General features: G+C 38.5%; 2 protein-coding genes across 8 annotated transcripts in view; both read right to left on the reverse strand.

Annotated features, from left to right (window-relative positions):
- The window catches only part of LOC126925044 (venom dipeptidyl peptidase 4), a 512,928-nt gene that overhangs the window by 238,527 nt on the left and 254,560 nt on the right, over positions 1–19,841 (reverse strand). For all 7 annotated transcript variants that reach the window (XM_050740197.1, XM_050740202.1, XM_050740200.1 and 4 more), the window contains one exon: positions 8,217–8,442. In XM_050740197.1, coding sequence (XP_050596154.1) covers positions 8,217–8,442 — 226 coding nt within the window. The remainder of the gene's footprint in view (positions 1–8,216; positions 8,443–19,841) is intronic.
- Positions 16,126–19,841, reverse strand: part of LOC126925057 (14-3-3 protein epsilon) — a 296,135-nt gene continuing 292,419 nt past the window's right edge. The window contains exon 4 of the mRNA XM_050740228.1: positions 16,126–16,208. Within this exon, the coding sequence (XP_050596185.1) occupies positions 16,141–16,208 (68 nt within the window). The 3' untranslated portion in view covers positions 16,126–16,140. The remainder of the gene's footprint in view (positions 16,209–19,841) is intronic.

The following is a 19,841-nucleotide window of genomic DNA, read 5'->3' on the forward strand; positions in this document are numbered from 1 at the left end:
CTCTTCGAACTTGGACCCTTAATTTACCCTTATTTTACTACACGGCGCCACCTTCTGCCGCCAGAGGATTTTCCACGGCGATTCCTATTCCCTGAACTTTTCGCCTACCCGTCGATTCTTACACACACATACTGCTTCGATTTACCATCTACTGTCCTTGATAGAATCTACTAAGTAGTTAGTCCACTAGCTTTCCACCGCCAGCTTCGCCAATTTTCTCTCTTTAAGCCTTCTCTTCTTCGTTTTACGAACCCTCGAGGAATTATTTCGTCGAGGAACATATATCTCGCGAGACAGTGGAAATAGAAGAAAGAATACTAAACAGCAGCAGAGTTTATGTTATCTCTTATTCGTGGTTTCGTACGTTTACGACCTGTGAATTTTCGAGATTTAACGATACGAGACTACATTTTGTAGATTAATCTGTTAATTGGGTTTCCTTTTAACAAGAATCTCATTATAAAATTAAAACGTGATAAGAGGCAAATCAATTTCAATTTGGAATATAAAGGTCCACGGGAACAACGAGCAATGTCAGTTTTAAAAAATTTTCAACGTAACGTTTGATCGTACGCTTTGGCGAGTGTTTTTTATCGCTGGCTATGTCGTACGAATTCGAATAAAAATTTTCTAAATTTTACGCTGGTTTTATTATACTAAAAATTGAGATGTACGTACGACGTATCTTTTGATCAAAATCGCAAGAAACAGTTGAAAATTACGTAGTAATTAGAATTAAGTAGAAAAGTGGTGACATTATATATTGAAAAATATATCTTGGTTTTTTGAAAAATGTTGAAACTTGACACTCTCCATTTTTTCCGTGTTCATATGATATACAAATCGCGAATGTTTATGCGAATCCATATTTTTATTAAGATAATTAGAAAAATGACATTTAGCATAGAGAATTATTCCACGTATTACTCTAACGAATATTATTTGGACGTTTTATATATTTCCTCCAAATGAAGAAATATCATGTTAAAAGGATGGAAGACAAATTTCATGTGAAAAACAAAGTTCAACCCTTATCGCGGCGACTTAAAATCGAAGGCTTTGCCCTGCAATCTTATGAACGGATGACCCAACTTTTAAGCCATCATGCATCAACGTCGAGCACGTACATACGCCTTACGTCAGGCGAGAACCATCGCCGAATTTAATGTATTATTCTGCTCGTTTAATCTTCCAGTCAGCTCATAGACTTACCGACTCGCTTTTCCGGAGTTTCCACGCGATTGATTCAAAATTTATAAATCGCCCGAGCAGACCAACACCTTGGTGTATTAGTTGATGGAATCACTCTCATTTTCTTGCCTCTGATATTCGAATCCCGATGGGACATCGCGGGGTAAATTCGACACAGGAGATCACGATTTGCGCCTGTTTCGCTGCTTTCACACTTGTTCGACGTCTTTGGACGTAAGAACTTGTAATATTTAAAATGTGAATTCCGCGTTTTTAATTCCTTCGATTTTCATGTTTCAGTATTGTTCTCGTTTTAACAAACACAAAGACTTTCGATACTTTAAAACCTGGAAAGATCTTTCGCGTAAAATCGAAAGGAATAATTACTGGCACGTTTCCATCGAATATAAGAAACTTTTTATTAATTAAAAAATAACTTTACGAGGGGCTACGAAGAACCATCGAGATAAATAGAATAAGATTACTAAATATAAATTACCATTCTGAGTAATTAATTAAACAGTCGAGATGATAAAAGATCAATGGCCCTAAAACTCAAGTTTCTACAAATCTAATAAATCAGTCAATCGACTTCAATTTATTTCCACTAGTGTCCACTCCTTTCCTGTGTTTTCTTCACACATCCCTGCAGTCTATATATCTTTTCCACCACTCACTTTCTCTTTCTGTAAATTTCGTTCTCCGCGCGGCCATTTATCTTGACTTTCAACTATTCCTCTCTATTTCCTCCACATCTAATTAGACATTGCTTACCGTGAAATTAAATCATTTATTACTCGAAAGATAAGCTTCGAACAAGAGCGCGATTTTCGCTGATCACACACGCGGTCCGACATAAGTACCCACGCCATAAATCATTCGAAAGCAGAATAGCATTAGACTAATCACTTTTCGCGACTCTTCAAAATATGATAACTCAGAACGAAAAATATTCAGTTATTCATCATCAAGCTCTGATAAGCGACGAAGCGTTCTCACGCCATTAAATTCCCACCATTAGATTTATTCGCACGATCGTTTAGCGTATCATAAAAACCACGGTTCGCGTTATCGGGTCTCTAGCACCGTCAAAAATTTCATTCTTATCAGCTACTTATCGCGCCTGCTCGTGGAATCCCTGTCGATCCTACATCATCGAGCAAAGTGTTTCCTCCCTTGTCCGCCATGATTGTTCGCCAATGGACGGCAAGAACAGAAAGAACACTTTCCGCCGGCTGGGTTCTCCTTCGAGGAAAAGGAAATTAGTTTCTCCGAGAGTCTACAGCGTTTGTCCGCGAGGAAAGCCAATTATCGGCTGTAATCGTGCCGCCTCGACAAGCCGAATAGTCGAATCCTCTTCCTCCTCCTCCTCCTCTTCCCTTTTTCTCATCTTTTTCCATGCTCGTTTTTGTCAATCGAGACAAACGCCATCCCTCGACACCTACCCAGGAGCGATAATCCAATTACCAGCTCGAGGATAATCGATGCTTCTCTCGCGAAGACGCCTCTCATCGTTTGAACGCTTGAACGAACTTTAGCTTCGAGTGTGAGAAACTCACGCAAAACTGTACATTTAAGTGTATGCTACGATCTGTACACTTAAGTGTACGATCCTCCGCTTTTTATATTTTCATTTAATATTTTTAATTTTAGCGATAAAGTGTAGAAGTGTACGGTCGAGCAAGATCGAACCGCGATGTTTCACATGTCGATTTTGCTCCGTACGATTGCGTCGCGAATCTTATGAACCGAATCTTCTGGTTGCAACGAAATGCGAAGGTGAAAATGAGCGGGAAAGAAATTATAATGAAATTAGACACTGTTGGTACGTATCCGTTTCGTGTAACTTACCTACCGATTAACAAAGTGCTATAATACATAAATTTTTTTGAGGATCGTCGGCGGAAAGACGCTTGAGAACGCAGGAAACTTAATAATTCGCTGTAGTGCACGCGTCTTGCGATAAATTGTGTTTTTATTAAATTAAAGGTGCAAGAATGCACAGAATGCGCCCACAGGATGTTTACGGTTGGCGCCAAGCTTCAGGAGCGTAGTCGTTAAAACAAGCAAAAACATCTGAATAAGCAAGGGTCTGAAAACCATTAATTTCGAAATTACGACAAGTTTTTGTCACTGTATTGTTCGATACGTTCCTCGTTCGTTTCGGCACACACTTACTTCCACGCGTCTGCTCGTAGGTGCACGCACGTGTCGCAAGATGCCCGGCAGTTCTCTTTTATCACTTGGCAGCAGTTTACGATTCGTTGTATCAACTCATTCAACGAAGCTGCACGCTATAAATTATAGTTTTATGCGCCAAGCATCTCGTAACTTGCAAACTAATGGTTTTCGGACCGGCGTTTACTAGGATCTTTTTGCTGATTTTGGCCAGCACTATGCACTTTTCAAGTTCGATACCAACTTTTACGAACACATACAGAATATCCAAAACGGAGTGCACGCTATGACATTTAATGAATAAACAGATTTCTGTTTAGGTTCCACTTCCTTAATGATCTTTATGAAAATATTCGCGGCATAATAACACATTTCGATTGGCGAACACCTTGATATGGCTAAAGGTAATTGACAAACGTCTGTGGCATTTTTACAGGTTTCCCTTGTACCTTTGATACGCAACACAAATCGAATGCCGAAACTTAGAAGGGAAACGAGGGAAACTGTTTATTGAAATTGCAACGGCTGCAAGGAATTTGAGAAAGCACTGAAAGTTTCCGTTTGACCTATTAGAAGTTGAGGGGCAGGGGAGCAGGAGATCGAAAGTTGATACGCAAGTGTTTTGGAAGCGTGCGAGTTCGAGTGTTGGAATGGAGGCGCGAGGAAACGTTTTCGAGTTCTACGCGGATGAAACTTTCATCGTTGGAATACCATGGTAGTTGTCAGAGGAAACTCGAGCTGTAATTCTTGTGAACTTGTACCTATTTGATATTTTGGAATGTAATAGAATACTCACATTTCTTATCGAAAGGAAACTTTACGTTTCGATGATATTGAAAAATAAAAAAGCACGACTGAAGCATTAGGCGGACAAATTCATTTTCTCTCTTTATATCGAATCAGTTACGAATTCGCTTGAATTTCACGTATTTTTCCATATCCGTTTGATATTTTAGAGCGCATATAATTTTCATATTTATGAAACACAGCACAAACTATCAAATTACAACGTTGAAAAACGTCAGCCTGTATACTTGGTCAGATCATTGTTTTTAGAAGTGAAATATTTTATTCTATGAAAGCAGAGCGAAGAGCTGAATGAAACATCCTTTTTATTACCGCTATGCAGTAAGTGAATTTGCTTAAAAAAAATAAAATTGCTCATATATTGTGGTAAAGTAATTAATTACTAGACCGAGGATTTTTATGCAAATTCATATCTTCCAGAATATAATTAAGAAGGTAGAACCTCGGTAAAAGATTCTTTCACCTACCAAGTATTATAGCAAGCGCTATACTTCCAATATTTTATATATCTTTCCATGCTGTGTGTGTTCCATAATTTTCCACTTTCAAAATTCCTACAACTGCATAAAAATCCGCGTTATGGTAATTACGCATAATCGTAACTCTGAAGTGTAACGAACCTCGGTAGAAAATTCTTTCATCTACCAAGTATTATAGCAAGCGCTATACTTCCAATATCTTATATATCTTTCCATGCTGTGTGTGTTCCATAATTTTCCACTTTCAAAATTCCCACAACTGCATAAAAATCCACGTTCTATTAATTACGCATAATCGTAACTGTGGAGTGTAACGAACGTGAAGCTTGGGTTAAAGAAACAGTCGAATGATAATTGCGCTCAAATTCTACAAAATAATCCAAAGACCACTTTCAAAAGCCATCCTTTGAGCGAACTAGCATTGATCGAGAAGCAGAGCGAAGAAAATTCCTGTAAAAAGGAAAAGCCGTGGAATAAATTTTTACAAAGTAAATAAGTATGAAACTAAAAATTGCAGCGTGTATCGATTTCGAATAACGCAGTGATGCCATTACGTATGCACGTAATCGTTGTCAGACATCGAAACTCGTGTACGCGTGATCGCGGAGGTGGAACAAAATGGCTGAGCTAGTCGGATCGTGTTTGCTGTTTGTTAAACGGCGGGAAAATTTATTTAATTCGACGAACTGATAACGGTATCGTATTTCCCTCGCAGCGAACCGTTAGAGGTTGTTGCTGGCGATTTGTTAAACGATTATAAAGCATATAACCTGATTGTTTAATACTCTATTCATTCTCGCTGATGCTCGTGATACGGTTAAAAGCGATAATTTTAGAATTCATTGGATAACAACCCCGCCATCCTTCCTCCTCGGTCGTTCCCTTCTTCGTTACGTATTTCTCGCTAAAAGGTATACAATTAAATTTTAATACTTTCATAGAAATTTTCAGAGGCCCCGGCAGAAGAGAGCGGAAAGTGAAAAGAAACAGAGCGAAAAAGAAGGAGAGAGCAATAAAACGTTTCGCTGGCGACGGAGCAAAAGACGGTGGTGAAGCGAGTTTAAACGAGCAGGATTAAGAAATTAAATTAAAATTCGATCGGTCGAGAGTTGAACGAGAAGGAGGATGAGAGGCCGGTAGCAGGGACGAAACAAAACTGCGATAACTTCAATTTTCGTTTGAATATTTCCAAATAAACTTTCCACGCTTTTAAATATGCTCGGAGAAAATGAAACCCGCCGCGAAGAACGAGAAAAAGCTGCTCGTGGGGCTAAGATAGCGGCCACGTTGGCCAGGGTTATGGAAATTACGAAATTCAATTAAAATTACAAACTTCCTATCGTAGAATACCACTCGTTGAAAGGAAACAGATGGTTGAAACGAAGATTCACCGAGAAACGCTAGGAAACATCAGGAATCTCGATTCTATTAAATTCGTAATAACATCGATCGAAATTAACCATTTTTACGATCTTTTCTCGATATTACCCAAAGAAAGGAGAAGCAAATGCCGGAGGAGAAAAACAACGGATAAAAATTATATGGAAATGATTAAGAAGCGTAAGATGGAAAGAGAATTGTCAAAACTCACGGTCGACTTTATCAATTTATTTCGTTCAATTGCGTAATTATAGTGAATCGTAGTAAATCAAAAACATTAAAAGACATTTACGATCTCTTTTACGATATTATCCGTGGAAAGTGAAATAAATCCTAGAAAGTTCCAGGCAGGAAAGGTATTAAGGAATAAGATCGGAAGGAATCGCCAGGATTTACAATCCGACTTTCAATATTTTATTTTCCTATAAGTTCAATATTTCCAAATAAATTCGATGGTAGCACCGGTATGGTTAGAGACGAGACAGATCGTTTGAATAAAGCTCGCCAGGCTGAAATTCTGCGAACGATGCGCTGAGAGGTAAAGAAGGTTTTAGTGGCGGCGGTGGAACTTCGGGTTATCGAGGTACCGGATAGTCAGGTTGCCGGTTCTACTCGCGCGTTTAAATCTGTCGCGTCTATTCGCCTCGCTTTCCCACGAGGAGGTGCCTCTTTGACAATAAGCGCCAGCACAAAACAGAGATAGAGAACCGTCGAGGTGGCCCGAACGCCACCGCTTCCTGGACACTGACAAATCATTCGGCCCATGGAGGATCGACGATTTATCGGTGGCCGTTGCTTATGCACCGAACGATCCTAGAAATCGAATTCTTTAGCATTTCTTTCTTCGTTCTCGCCGCTCTTGTTGCTCAGACGTCAGAATTTAGGCCAGGTTTTGATCATTGGTTCCCTTTCAATTTATGCTGCGCTTTAGCGAATAAAATCATAATTGCTTTGCAAACGCGTTTCTAAAGATCTAAATATCAATGGACTTAACATCCATTGTTCGCTGATAATCAACATCTTCGCAAGATTTTAATTATTCCTTGCTGTTATTGTTTGTTCGCGTGTGTTACGATTTTCCAAATTACTTTGAAATTAACGGGTTGGAAGAACGAGTGCCGTACAAACGTAATAATTATACCGTGACTCGTAAAGAGCGGTAGAAATGCTGGAAAATTTTGTACACAACAATTGATTAATTTTTAAAGGAATGCGTCATCGCCGTTCTACCAGACTGGTTTGCGTTTTTTTTAGCGAAGAACCGACGCGAAACATGTCAGCTAGTTCGTTTATTCAGTCAGCCGAAGGGAGCTGCCAGTGGGAAACGACGAAATACATATATTTGCGTGAGTTATAGAGGGAAACGTAGCTAGGGAAAATTATGTCGTATGTGTGGGATTAAAATTCGGCGAATCCATGGCAAACAGATTTTCGCGGCAGTTGAAATGGATTCGAGACCTTTCGGGTTTCAGAGATGGAATATCACCGGTGAAATACGTCTGCCAATTTTGTCGAGGCGTGAAGCAAGAGTGAGATACCAAGCAAAATTTCGAAAGAACACGAATTGTTCTTCCGTTCACCTATTGTCGTATTGTTATATCGAAGAATTTTCCGCTCCTTCAAACGTGGATTTCAATTTGAAACTTTTTAATCCTTTTATTTCTAACGCCGACTCTATAGTCGCTGCATACACGCAACGAATTATGGATACAAACACCGCTTACAGTCAGTGGTTAGTTTATGATTAATTCGATACTAATTACGCTGTTAATTACCGTTTTGATTCTGTGCTCCATTAGTAGACTGCAGGCGTTAAATATTATTATGAGATTTAATCGCGATAGTCTCTTTATCAATTTGGCGGAAATTTCTCTATTTTATCTGTAGCTTGATACTCGATCGGATTGAGGCTAATAGAGTCCTTAGATAACAAGATTACTTCACCATAAATAAATATATCAATCATAAATATCATCTTTCTCAGAATAAATTTTATCGTGGCATAATTAGTTAACTCCACGAAACAAACAGCAGAGGAAATTCATAAAATTAGATTATATTGCATAGATCGATAAAGTGTGTTGACAGTAAAATTTCAAAAATTGGAATTAAACATCCTGCGACCAAAATGTTTCAAGTGTACGACTTTCTACGCGTTACCCATACGTAGTTTAAACTTACCTTGTTGTAAATGACGATGTCAGGCACTCCAGGTCCGGCGCAAGTGAGCACGTAATGCGAATGATCCGTGGAAAATTTCGCGGTATTATAGAGGCACCGGTTCCTATCGGTTTCCCGTACGATGCCGCAGCTTAAACACTTTGGTTTCCGCCCTCCACCGGTCTTCGTGGATATCCTGTACAAATGTTGCACCGCCGACTCCTCTTCCGTCGTTGCCAAGTAGTAGCTGAAGAGGAAAACCCGGCCAAGAGTTAGAAAAGGACAAAAGGGAAAAAAGAAACAAGAGAGAAGCGCGAGAAAAACGATAACGGGGAGGGATATAACGCGCTCTCATTTGCATAGGCTGCTCTTTAATGGCTTTGTAATCGCGAGAACCGTCGTGAATTTGCATTGCAACGAGCTCTCTCTTTGTTTACTTTAGCCACACGCGGCCACGAGGAAAGGACCGAGGGCTGCAAGGGGGAAGAAAGTTGCCGATGTACTCCATTCTGGATACTGGCTTTCGCGGTTTTGCGGTTTCTTTTGCATTCTTTTGCAGGGAAATTGAGCGCTACGGTATAAATACCGCGGCTTGTTTCCAGTTTGTTGTGCACGGAAGTTGATCAAGTTTGAAAGCTATGCTTCGATGGATATCGAGAGATACGCGCTTTCCAATTGATTTTGCTACTATGCAAATGGTTACTCTCGTACTAACGAGACGATCGGGGAATTGGCATTTAGAGATTCATCTGCTAGCTCGTATAAAGTTCAGAGAGCAAATTATATTGCAAATAGAAGAATTTCTTTAGTTGTGTGTCGGGAAAATATAATAGAAATTCGCATTTTTTATAACGTTCAGAGAGCAAATTGCATAGAGAATAACAAGATTTCGTCAAGTGGCGTTCTGTAAAAATGTAAGTCCGTATTTGATTGTTACGAAGTTCACAGACGGGATTATACGATACAGCAAACAAAGGAATTTCGGTAGTCGCCAGTTGATAAAAAATTCATAAAAATTCATAGTCTGCAGTTATAACTATTGTCATTCAAAGTGTCTATTAAATTTCGAGTCGTTAATTCTAACATTTAAATACATCTATTGAGAAATAGAAAACGCCCAACTTTTGTATATTATTAAGATTACTATGATCAAGCGAATAAATAATCGACAAAAGGCTAAGAAATATCCTCGCTTGTATCATTTACATTGTAATATTTTGAAAATTATAAAAATAACCAAAATACGTTTAAGAGGAACAAAGTTTCGCAGGATAATTTTATTTCTATGCAAACTGGGCAGAAACGGTTCATTTTATTAACATTATGAGAAGATATCGAGGGTCGATGAAATTGATCGATCGTGGTGATCAATCATTTCACGGTGATGAATTGATTGATCAATTCTGATTAGACGGCCGAATCAAATATTTGGCTTATGTTGTTAGAGGCGCAAAATAGCCAAGAGTTGAATCTAAAGGATGTTACATAAATGTTTTCAGGGTGAGGGTCAAGCATGACAGGCCTTACGTTAGACGTTGCGATTCGACGTTGTTAAGACTGATTTATACGTTCAGCCAGCGATGTAAGTGTACTGGAGGTTGTAACGCGATCAGACCTGGCTCCATTTGCATTAATGTGGATCGATTTACTGCCAGTTAATCGATCTATCATTAGCCGGAAGTATTCGATTCTTTGCCAGTCTAAATTCGTACTGATTTCACCACGTTCCAATTTATGGATCGTTTCTCGTTAACGAGTTCGAACATGTTCTCATGTAGGAAAAATCGAAGAAAAAGAGGCAATTTTTACTCGCCAATTTAGGAAAAGAATATTTTCCAAGCTGCGCTGCGATTGTACGCGAAAAAGATTTTTTCCACCGCTAGAAGAAACTTTATTCACTGATATCTATCGCAAGGCTAGAAAAAATTTCATTCAATGGAAATGCCATTCACTAACGACTGTCACGTTGCTAGCGAAAAATTTCATCTAGAGGAAATTTCATTCACCGACGACTATCACATCTCTAGGAAGAAATTCCAGTTATCACTAGAGGAAAAAATTTTATCCATGGGAAATTTGAATCGGTGACAATTATCGCATCGTCAGGGGAAAATTCCATCTAGAGGAAAATTTGTCCAGTGATATCTACGACAGAAGAAAAATCGAATTTTATTCACTGGCATCTAGAGCAAAATTTCATCCAGGCAAACAAATCATTTCTATTCATTTGACTCATTGACTGTCACGCGAATTTCATATATTTTTTTCCTGGCAAACGCAGCAGATCGAACTATGCTACAAATATCATATTGTATCAAATTTTGCAAAGTATTATATCGTGTTTGTACACTTTTTCCTAACAACGTTATCTCAGTCATTCGGATTATCAGAAACTTATTGGTTCGTGTTTATCTTGTTTTAATGGTCTCAGAAAATTGAATAAGCTGACAGTCGAAGTGTTAATTAATTTAAAGCTGAAACAAAGTTTTAGTCAGATAACGCTTTTCAAGTGGTCAAAATTCGCAAGTCAGACAAACTTTCGTTACTGAATTTCCCTCTATCTTGACCCGAAACTTCATTCTACATGGATCAAAGCTTGTCTGAAGAGAAAGCTCGTTTCAATTTGCTCCATATCTCGCGGGCGAGAAAGCCGAGGTGACAAAGATGTCTCACAACGTATCCACGCGACACACGTGCTTCTGCCAATCTAATTTGCCCGGTCGGTGGAAGGACGTATCCGCAGACGTGAACCAAACGGTCGAATCCGGAAATCTACGGGTCCCAACACTGCAGTTTTGTCCAGACTAATCCGTGTCTAATCTAAATCTCCGTCTGCCGACTTACTCCCGCCGCGGTGCGCAGCTTACGCCGCAATTTCTATGCGCATAGATCAGATATAGCGTAGCCCCATGTTGAACAAACACTAAACTCTCTGCGACGCTAGACTAGGCTTCGCGTGTTCTACGAACTGTTGGCTACGAGCAAGCTACTCAAGGGCGCTCCAGTTTTAATTTGAGTAAAGGGTGTATGATTAACCGGATCGCGCGAGTAGCAAGTTGTTGCAAGTTATTACGCGGACGAAGCGTTTAACGTTGTCGAGGAACTGAATATTTATCGGGTTGTAGGAGAAGTTCATAGTAAAACTTGAAGAAAAAACTGCAAGCATTGTATCTTTGCAAAATTATCATATAAACAAAGCGACATAATTTTCATGAAAGCGACAGGATTTTCAGGAAACGCGAAGAGCTTACAAAAAAAAATATTTATTTCATCTTGGTGTTTCTAAGTAACATTTACTAAAATGTGAATTAAGATACCAATGGTATTACTTCGACAGTTACGTTTCAACAGTAAACGAGTCGAAACAATAACGATAAATAAAATAAAGTAAGTTTCTGCGATTGTACACACAGGGCGATCGATAGCCGAAAAAATTCCCGATGTGACTTTCTACTCGAAATTCCTTCGAAGGTGCGACTACGAATTCAATCTATTTCAATGCGCATCCACTTTTCGTAGATACAAGCCAGGTAGTAAAGCGAGGGTAATCGATTTTCGATATTCTAGCGCGACGACGTCGTTTTTTCCCCCTCAACACTTATCAATGTTTGATACATAAATATATAAAGCCAAGGATATTCGGCTTATCGTACAGCACAGTTTTGTTGTATCCCTATACGCGGTTTACACGCGTACACTTTAGACGACGATAACGACCACCTACCGGGTGTCCAGAGAGTCACCTAATTGAATAAACCAACGAAACGCAGGACAATCAACACTCCTGAGCGTTCCACTCTCGTTGCCGCGTAACTAACAACGTTTAGCCAACCTGTAACTTCTGATTGTCTCGACATATTTAATCTTCCCGTTTTATCTTCACTGTTGTCAATTTCCATTAAGCTTGACAAAATTTTATTCGAAACGAAGCTAAACAAAGTGACGATTTTAAATAAATCGTTACGAACGTTTCATTATCTTTATGTTAGAATTAACAGTGAGCAATAATGTACATTACTACATTAACATTGCTACTATACTAGTAACATTATTACTTAACGCGTTAACCAGATACTTAATTACAAAATTAAAAATTAGTAGAGATAAATAAATTTCAGTTAGAAAATTAGTTTATCCTAGCAAATGTGATTACAATCTAATTTACAATTAAGAAAAATGTAACGATACGCAAAAGGTTATGGAGTCTGTCAATGAGAAATTATTCAGAAAATGATCACTTATGTGATACATATTTCCATGATATTTTAATCCATCGATATTTATTTATATCCAGGTTATCGATATATCCCTCTAAAGCATCCTTATATCTCACAGAAGATATATCGCACATACATTTTCACCGGTGCTTGTCAGGAAAAATTTCCTTTAGTCCGAATCTTAGTATCACGTAGTTGCGAGTGGTTTACGATCCTGATGAAATATCTCCTAATAAAGCAAGCAAAACAGAGAGGATCGCCATAAACATCATCGGCCCACTTTCATCGCGCGATTTATCGTATCGAACATTCCATTACCTTTAACGGTTATAATACTATGTCGCGACAACAAAAACTAATTTTCCCGAGGACGTGATAAACGGATGGTCGATAACAATTTCGTAGCCATCGTAACGGGTATCGTAATTTTACTGTTCAACTGGAATTCACGGCTCGTGCCTCGATAACCGTAAAAAAAGATCAGCTCCGTGGAAAAATGCATAAACTATCGTGTTACGATACAATGCTGCCACGGACTACGTGTTGTTCCGTCGTCGTTTTTCCGCCACGATATAAATTATAACTTCGGTACTCGAAACGAGCTGCTCGTTCCTCCATAGGGGAAACAACGGCGAATATTGCAAGCTTCGGAATGGCAATCTTGCGACACGCTTGGATACCGGCAATCAAGCGTCCTTATGTCAAGCGTTCAGGTCCGAGGCTGTTACGTCTGATTTATAACGTTCCACTACCACTGGCGCGCAGTCCGGCCTGCAACGGGATCAAACTACTGGCTTCATTTGCATTAATTTGGATCGATCGCCCTGCGGGTAACGAATTACCCGATCGATTCGAATTATCCGGCGATTTTTCAAGTCAAATCACCAGCGTCGATAGCTTCATGAGTTTGAAAGGTTCATTTCTCTATAAACGATACTTTGGTAATTACGCAGCTTAATGGTTCTTTTTCTAATTTTGTTTATTTATTTACAGGAAATTCACAATCGTGAATTTTTCCTAAATTTATTTATTTATATTCAGGTTAGCTTCGGGTCAAACTGCTACCTTGATTTACATGGATTTGCATCGATAGCCCTGCGGGTGACGAATTACTCGATCGATTCCAATTATCCGACGATTTTTCAAGCGACAGCAAATTCAATTCGATGGTTATCACGTACTTTACTATTTATAAGTGATATTTTGGGGATTAATCAGTTTAGCGATTTCTTCTAATTTTATTTATTTATTTACGGAAAATTCATTATTACGAATAATACAGATAACTGAAACTGTAAGTAATAACACGGGAACAAAAATCCAAAACAAGGCGCGATGTGTTATGGTATGTGTTTAATCTTCAGTTACCCAACAGCTCGTCCATAGGTTCCATTGTATTTTGTTCTCAAATGGATGTATTCGGACAGAAAAATTTAACAAGAGAAAAGAAGAAAGTGGCCGCTACTAAAATAAATATTATTCGAAGTAAAAACATTTCTGACGAGAAAAATGTAGCGAACTGGCAAATATATTTTAATTGCAGCGAATGTGTTAATGGTTTCTTACCAATGAAATATTAAAACCAATATATCGTATTGTTACGTCAGTTCACGTGTTTTTGATAAAATAATTAATTCACTGCAAGAAATAATTTCGTGAGCAAAGAGAATGAAAAAGTATAACATTCAAATAACATAAAGATAATAATGGAAATCATATACAAGCGAACGTATAAATTATATAAACTTTAATAATTATGTGGTACGATTTACTAATGCGCTAATAGCACGCACTAATTCTCGTTTTCTGAGAAAATTTTACCGACACGATCTCCTTCGATGAATTTTCTATTCAGAAAATGTCTATTCGCCCCCTATAAATTTTGGAATTTTAAATCAGCCAATGAAACAAGGATACTGGAACGAGTTTTACAAGAAAAATTATGTTACGCTTTTGATCATTCAAATTTAACAGGGTGCTTAGACGCGTCGTAATTCGCTCGTTTCGTAGGTATCTTCAGTTACACGTTTTATGTTAGGCGATTTTATGACTCTGCCGGAGTTCCTCCCCCTGATTGAAGAAACTCCATGTAGACGTGATTATAGTTATCGATCGACAACACCCAATCGGAGCAAATTATTAGCCGGAGGAGGTGGCGAATTACCGGATAGCCAGTGTCAAATTAGCGAACGACAAGTTGACAAATAGACAAGGTGGTAAATATTTAACGACAAACGATGAATCACCGACTGTCCAATTTGTGTATCTGCGTATGTTAAACGTCAAATAATGGATAAATCAGGGCATTGAAGCACTATCAATAAATATCCTTAATTACCTGTTTACCACTGTCCGCGGAATAACAGAAATAACAAGCTTCGTTCATTCGAAATTGCAAGCTCTGTGGATTTTTGTAATGAATGATATAACATAATGTTTGTAATTCTTTGCAAAATCGAAATTCTGTACAAAGTCGAAAGACACAGACGAGAAATTAAATACTCCAGATGTCTGTAAGAGATATTTGCAGGAATCTATTAGGGAGGAAGGTGAGAAACTTTTCAAGAAGAAGCTCGCGGCGGGAGGCTTAATTCGGGTAAAATTTTAATAAACGAAGAGGCAAATTTTAAATACTCGGGGATGAGTTGATCATTCGAAACTAGGGAACTAGGGAAGTCGTTAATGCGGCAGAATGAAAATCGCAAGAAATTTGAGGTAAATTAGCGAGTGGCAAGAGGAAAGTTTTAACGAGCAAAGGTATAGACAGTATCATGGAACAAAGAATTTTTAAAGTCGAGCATTTCCAACAGTTTTCCAAGTTTCACCATAAAAAGTTTCGTCTCGGTTTCGGAAGTTTCGAGATGGGACGTTTTCAGACAGAAAACGTTTCCTCGAGATCGAAATTCATTAAAAATATCGCAAACACTTAATGACTTCGGCGAGAAAATTTCCGCGGATTAAAAATAAATTTTATTTTCGATTTGGAATCTCTCTTTTACAATTGTATAAACTGCGACGTGAAATCGAGATTCGTAAACCGATTGAACGGTTAAAAGTTTAATGTATCAGAAATGATTCGACGGTGCGCGATGACAAAGAGAGAAGAATAATGAGCGGGGGAATAATTCATGGCCGATACAACGACGTTGAAATTTCACAGGTGCTCTATGCACAGGATTCATTGAAAACCCTTCATAATTTAATGATTGAATACTAGCAGATTTTGCCGATTTATTTTTTCTCCTCGATGCGCGCTCTAAAAACGCACATTCGTTTGGACTGTACTGGAAATTTGCGAATGTAAAAGGAGCAGACGCTGCGATTATTTATGGAGTCGATCGAGGAACACGCGGTTATGTTCGTTAGTAGACGAGGGTCCATCGAAAAAGCTCTACACGCGTAGAACTGCGCTAGGAGTGTCCGCAGGTGCAAGCTTCCTAAAATTTGTAAAATCGCATACTTACAAATTTCGAACTTCGACTACTTCGGGTGCAAAAAATTCAAGTATCTGAAAATTGCGTAACTTAAATTCCATGGTGGGTAAATCGAAAGGCTAAAAAATTCAATAGTTGGCAAGATGGAGAATCCGAAACGCGAAGCTCTAAACTACTGAAAACGCTAAACATTCACCATTAACACTTAGTTGGTGGCATCGAAAATGGAACACGTAGGAACGAGAAATAGCAGTGGCTGGAAACAATTACCACAACGAAGCAAGCGTTTATTTCCTAGCGATTAAAGCTCGATCGTTCCTGAACGTGACCGCAGCGGGGAAGACGAACGCCATCGCCCTCCTCTAGTAAATTTTCCAGCAGGGAATGAAGCGCAGGGTAAACCTGGGTGCGTTTAAAGTCGACGCGACAGGTCAAATTAACAGGATATTGAAATTAATCCGTTCTGAATGACCCGAGGCTCATCCATCTTACTGACGAAACTACACAGCTTTTCCCCTCTTTCTCTCTCCACCTTTCCTTTTACCAGGGTTGTTCCGACGTTTACCGCCACTGGTTACAAACCCCCCGTTGATTTTCCTCCGATGATGGAGAGTTTACGTTCATCTTGGGGCTACGACTGTCAAACCCTAAAGCCATTACCTCTCGTAAGATATTGAATTACTCCGCCTCACCTGTTAGAGTTGACGAGGAAAGTCGTGACTTATGAATACCGAAGCAAACGCCCTAGAATCCTATACTCCCTCTTTACCTGGCTAATGTTATTAATTTTCCATATCGACAAGGAACTGTTCATTTCGAGAGTTTCATTGAACACGGTGTAGTTAATATTACACAGAGCGGTCGCCCTGGTAACTGGTGGGTACAATCGGGTACAGGATGATCCTACGTGTAAAGATAAAATATGGAGTTAAATTTTCTCGCGCGGTGCTCCTGGTTTCCGAGGAAATCGAGTTTGGAAGTTTATCAAGTATATTTAAAACTAGTCGAGTACAGACTGGCATGAATAAACAATATGCAGGAGATTGTTATACATGCGAAAATAAGTCAAAATTGTAGAGTAAAATATTATATGTTCGCTTAAGCACTCATCTTTAAGAAAATAAGATTTGAATATGTTTAGTTAAGAATATTGAACTTGCACGCGCAAAAGATACATTTTCAAATTTATTCTTCTCGAAGAAGGAGCATCTTATCAACAAATTTTATTGACGTTTCTGATTTATTTTTACGTGTACTTTATCCTCTCATTGATCGTTTGCTCCTGTTCAGCCCGGAATTAGCCACGCGTTTGAGTATAGCTGACAAATTTTTTAACTCGATTTCCTCGGAAACGAAACGTCATATGAACAAATTTCGTTCTATATATTCGCTTCATTTGTACACTCGTCACTCTGTACCCAATTGTGCCACCAGTTACGGACCACCCTGTATAGAGCTAGTAGATGAAGTTCCGAATCAAAAATAGAACCGGTGGATAGGAGGAATTACGTTATAGAGGTTTTAGTAGTGTATTGGATATACAGTGGCTCATGAAACTATTCGAATACTTATTATAGGAAATTCTGCTGGATACATGTATTATATATGTTATACGAAAGTTTTTGACATTTCATTATTGTGAAATGAGAAATGAGAGTCGATGCTGAATTTGATATAAATTCCTGATTTGCTTTTTAATTGAAATTAAATGAAATAAAAAAATGTACCGTGTGCTCAAATGTTCAAATACTGGAATGTTTTCGTAAGTCCACTATATAATTGTTAAATATTTCGTTATACTGTTTAAAAATTCTTGCAAGTAATTTTCACTATTTGTTGCCCTATAATCTGAATCATTACGTTGTACAAACTCAAGATTCTAATTAGTTATTTCGCTAATAATCTAGATCAACTATGATCTTCTGTATGAAGATAACAAGTGTTCTAATGTTTATAATTAGGAGCATATACTCTCTCTGTCTCTCTCTCTCTTTATGCATCGTTACCGCACAATATGGTAGACCGTAATCCATCGCAATGAACGCATGCAATCAGCGAATCCCAGTGTTCGTTTTCGCTCGCCTCAGTCATTTCTGCGTAACTAGAACGACGTGGAATTAGAAGTTCTGCAGACGACTGCGCAAACACGGCTAATTCGCCTCCTAATCTGTTCCCCTCAAACTAATTTCCCCATCGTTCCCTTACTTCGCTAACAGCGGAAGAGCTTGCGGAAAGGCGGTTTCGAGTATTTGAGAGCGGCGACTGGCTTGGTAAGATGGGTTGTTGTGTATTTTTTTAGTGGTATGCGAGTTTCCAGGCTGCGGAAACGTTGTTTTGCACGGAAGCACGAGAGTAAAGAAAGATTTGGTTTACAGGAGATGGAGGATGGAACGCAAAGAAATATTTCCAATTGTCTACGGTTTGTTATTGTTGTAACAAACATGTTGTGATTTCAGTCGTTGTTGTAATTATTGGAATGAAGTAACCGCAATATGATATAGAGGCAGTTTTATTTGATCTTCTTTTAGAAATTTGAATATTAGTACCCTCTTGAATGCGCAGTAGATTAAAGCGTGTAAAAGATGGATTCTCGATTAGAAGAAACATTTAGTTGGATTTATTAAATTGAAAATTGTAGAAAAATCATCGGTTTTAAAATTCGTAATTTTAATTTTATATATTGTTTATAACTCGTTAAAAATTGCATTAAGATGAAATTTAATAACTAGCTATCAGCCCATCAAACTTAACGTCCAACAGAAACAACATTTCGTACTCGCCAACTTAATTAATTTCGGAACAGCAGAATGAAGTACCGTATTTCCCCCTCATTTTTGTTCTACGTACTTTTAAGAAGTAACAGCTCTTCGTTATTTATGTTTCCTGACAAAGTTCTGACAGGGAAAGGCCAAGAGTATTCTGCACCAAGCTTAAACTTGCTCGAAGTAGTTATCGCGTTAATAAAACTACATTATTCAACCATCTACATTCAATTTTAATTATTTTCATGGTTGGTGTATTTAATTCAACACAATTCACTACGGACACACCATTACGAAGTTAAATAGGATTTTTATACAGTGAAGGAAATCAATCTTTTAAACGGACACAGGACACTCCTGTGCAATTCAATGTTCAACCTTGGCAAACCTCTCCATTTAATAACGAAATTATTATTTGAAATCCTTTCCTACGATTAAGAAAATTAATCTTTTAAACAGATTCTGCGGCACAATTCGTTCTCCAGTTACAATAAACCTCACCAGCTTACAGCAGAGTTAAAGCACCACGCGTCAGAACAATTATGACAAACGAAATACCATACCATTTCACTTTTCAAATATTATTTCCGTACAACCTTACACAAGAAATTACAGCGAGCAATTAATCTCTTAAACAGATTCCGCGATACAATTCGTCCTTCAATTAATGATGAACGAAATACCATACCTTTTCATCTCTCGAATATTATTACCAAACAATTAAGGAAGATTAATCTTTTAGACGAACGCGAGACACTCGTATAGAATTCATTCTTCGATCACGACAAACCTCTCCATTGCGAAACAATGCTATCACTCAAATCCACGAAACGAACAGAAAAGACAACCATAATCGGTTGAAACGCGCGAGAACAAACATGTCAAACGAAACTACAGCTTCACACCGTTCTTTCATTGAACTTGGTCGTGAAAGCGTAAACATTCGTTTAACGAACAATATCGCAGTCAAAAGAACACTGCCGACAGTCTCAGGGACGAGAAAAGGGAGAAAAGAAAAAAGAGAAAGAGAGAGAGTGAGAGAGAGGGAGGGAGAGAACTCTCCCTATATTTTCGCAGCGTCAGCGAAGCTTTGCACGATGCTTTGCACCGGATTACACAGGCATAGAAAGCTGTTCAGAGAGTTGGTCGTTATCAGCGCGATTTGTTTCGCAGCGAGCTGTGGAAAATAATCCTCGGGCGGTGCGGCGCCGCAAGAAAAAGCCTTAAGCCATT

Source organism: Bombus affinis, chromosome 15 (genome assembly GCF_024516045.1).
Source record: "Bombus affinis isolate iyBomAffi1 chromosome 15, iyBomAffi1.2, whole genome shotgun sequence".
Classification (NCBI taxonomy): Eukaryota; Metazoa; Arthropoda; class Insecta; order Hymenoptera; family Apidae; genus Bombus; species Bombus affinis.